Source organism: Salvia hispanica, chromosome 4, assembly GCF_023119035.1.
Source record: "Salvia hispanica cultivar TCC Black 2014 chromosome 4, UniMelb_Shisp_WGS_1.0, whole genome shotgun sequence".
NCBI lineage: Eukaryota > Viridiplantae > Streptophyta > Magnoliopsida > Lamiales > Lamiaceae > Salvia > Salvia hispanica.
This window is the reverse complement of record NC_062968.1, coordinates 20,549,736-20,551,730: the sequence shown is the minus strand read 5'-3', so window position 1 is coordinate 20,551,730 and position 1,995 is coordinate 20,549,736. Positions and strand designations below refer to the sequence as shown.

The 1,995-nt window shown below is 33.4% G+C and overlaps 1 protein-coding gene across 1 annotated transcript; it reads left to right on the top strand.

Annotated features, from left to right (window-relative positions):
• The first annotated feature begins 445 nt into the window (after positions 1–445).
• Positions 446–977, top strand: LOC125223580. Its single transcript, XM_048126785.1, has one exon. The coding sequence runs from the start codon at positions 618–620 to the stop codon at positions 822–824; it is 207 nt and encodes a 68-aa protein (XP_047982742.1). The 5' UTR covers positions 446–617; the 3' UTR covers positions 825–977.
• The last annotated feature ends 1,018 nt before the right edge of the window (positions 978–1,995 follow it).

Below are 1,995 nucleotides of genomic sequence, written 5' to 3'. Positions count from 1 at the left end.
GGTGCGCTAGCCGCCATTGTAGATGCTCTTAGTTCTTACTATGAGTTAGTTCCACCTCTAGGAATTTGGTCAATCCTTTGGTTATAGTGATATGAAAGCTATAATATTAAATTAATAATAACACAAGATGTTGCCGCTATTTTTGGAGCTTATAAAATAAAATGTCACATGAGTATGACTCACATACAATTTATTTTTCCAAGTAAATACCGAAAATTAAAAAATAAACGTGTCATGGTCAAGGTGAGCATGCCATTCACCAAACTAGGATAAGAAGATCCAAAACCTATAATAATCTATATTTTATTATTAATCATGTTCCAATAATACTATAATCATCATATTTTCAAATTCATAAATTAATAAGATTAGAAAAGATAAAATAAACTACATTAGTCAATGTGCGCACGCCACGACCACGTTATAAATACCTCTACCAAACTGAAACTCATTTCACATTCCACACTCTTCAAACGCAGCACCGACTGCCGTTTCCCTCACTCTCACCTAAAATTCCGATCCAATCATCGGCGTTGCGCTAATCGGAGACGAAATTACGCGGCGGATTTTCAATCCGATCGATTCGCAGAAGGAGGAGCTTCGTTTCGGTGTGAGAAATGGCGAATCAGTTGGGGAATTTGGTGGAGGTGATAAGATCGAAGGTCCGATTGCTGAAGAAGTCGTCGAACTCGAAGAAGAAGCCGTACATAAAAATGGACAAGAGCGCGAGTGTGAAGGTGGAGATCCGCAGCCGGCAGGCGAGGAAAATCATCGACCGGACTCTCAAAACCGCCGATCGCCCTGGCAAGAAGCATCTCCCCTGATTCCTCGCACTTTTAATTAATTATTTGTATTATGTATAGGAGTTTGGATTTTCACAGCAGATGCCTCTCTTTGGTAAACTGAATCAGTAGTCAAAATTGCATAAAAAACTGTTTTATTCTCTTGATTTGAATAATCTGATACATATTTGCTAATTTTGCTTCGGCGGAGTATTTTGAGTGTTTCTGGTTTCCTAATTTGAATTTTACTTTCATCGGGATAGTGAAAATTTTGGAAACAGCAATTGTTTTGATTTGTGTTATTAATTTACTGTTTGGATAGAGATGATTAATTTTGATTAATTGCGCATTTGAGTGTGATGTAACGTCAAATTCTAATTTATTCAAATTGGAATTCACAGTGCAGTGTCCAACAGTCCATTCAATTCAATTAATTAAGTGTTAGGTGACTACTTTTGTTTGAACCTTTTTTATTTGAAAAATATTACTTATATTATTTTTTGGTTGCACAGAACATATTTATAAATATTTTAATAAATTGATTGAATGTAATGCATCAATAATTAAATAAATACATAAATGCTGTATTAATTACATTTATATAATTAGTTATTAGTAATCCCCTCAATCAACAAAATTACAATTGCTTTTTTCAAATATTCCATTTTACAATCCACTTTTGTTTTGGACGACTAGATTCACATTTTTAGACAATTCAAAGACGTTAGAATTTTCTACAAATTCAATCCAGTTTCAGTTAGAAAAAAATCAAATAAAATCTGTATGCAAACCCCAAATTATACACCTCTTTAAGCAATATGAGTACTATGTTTTACAACGAGAATCTGTATGCGTTTTTGAACATAGCGTGTGGACAATTAGTGGAATGCAAAGAAATCGAACGAGGCGGTTTATGCTATCAACTGATTACGCTGCATAATCATGCATCATACATTCTCAATTTGAACTTTCGCATATATAGAAATTGTGACAAAGACATTGGCATCTTTGTTGACACTGATCCTTGTAAGTTTTTTTCTAAAAAAATTTATCTATTAAGTATTTGATATACGTTTAGTATTCGCTTAGATTTAATTTTTTTTCTTGCATAATTTGGAAAATGCAAATATACATGAGATGGCTCTATGAAGTAATGCACAAGGGAGGAAGGGCTTGTTTTTAGTTTTAGCAAAAATAAGAAAACATGAATTGG

Excerpts from the sequence above, each read along its gene's own strand:
- LOC125223580 (XM_048126785.1), top strand. The coding sequence starts at position 618 with ATGGCGAATCAGTTGGGGAATTTGGTGGAGGTGATAAGATCGAAGGTC.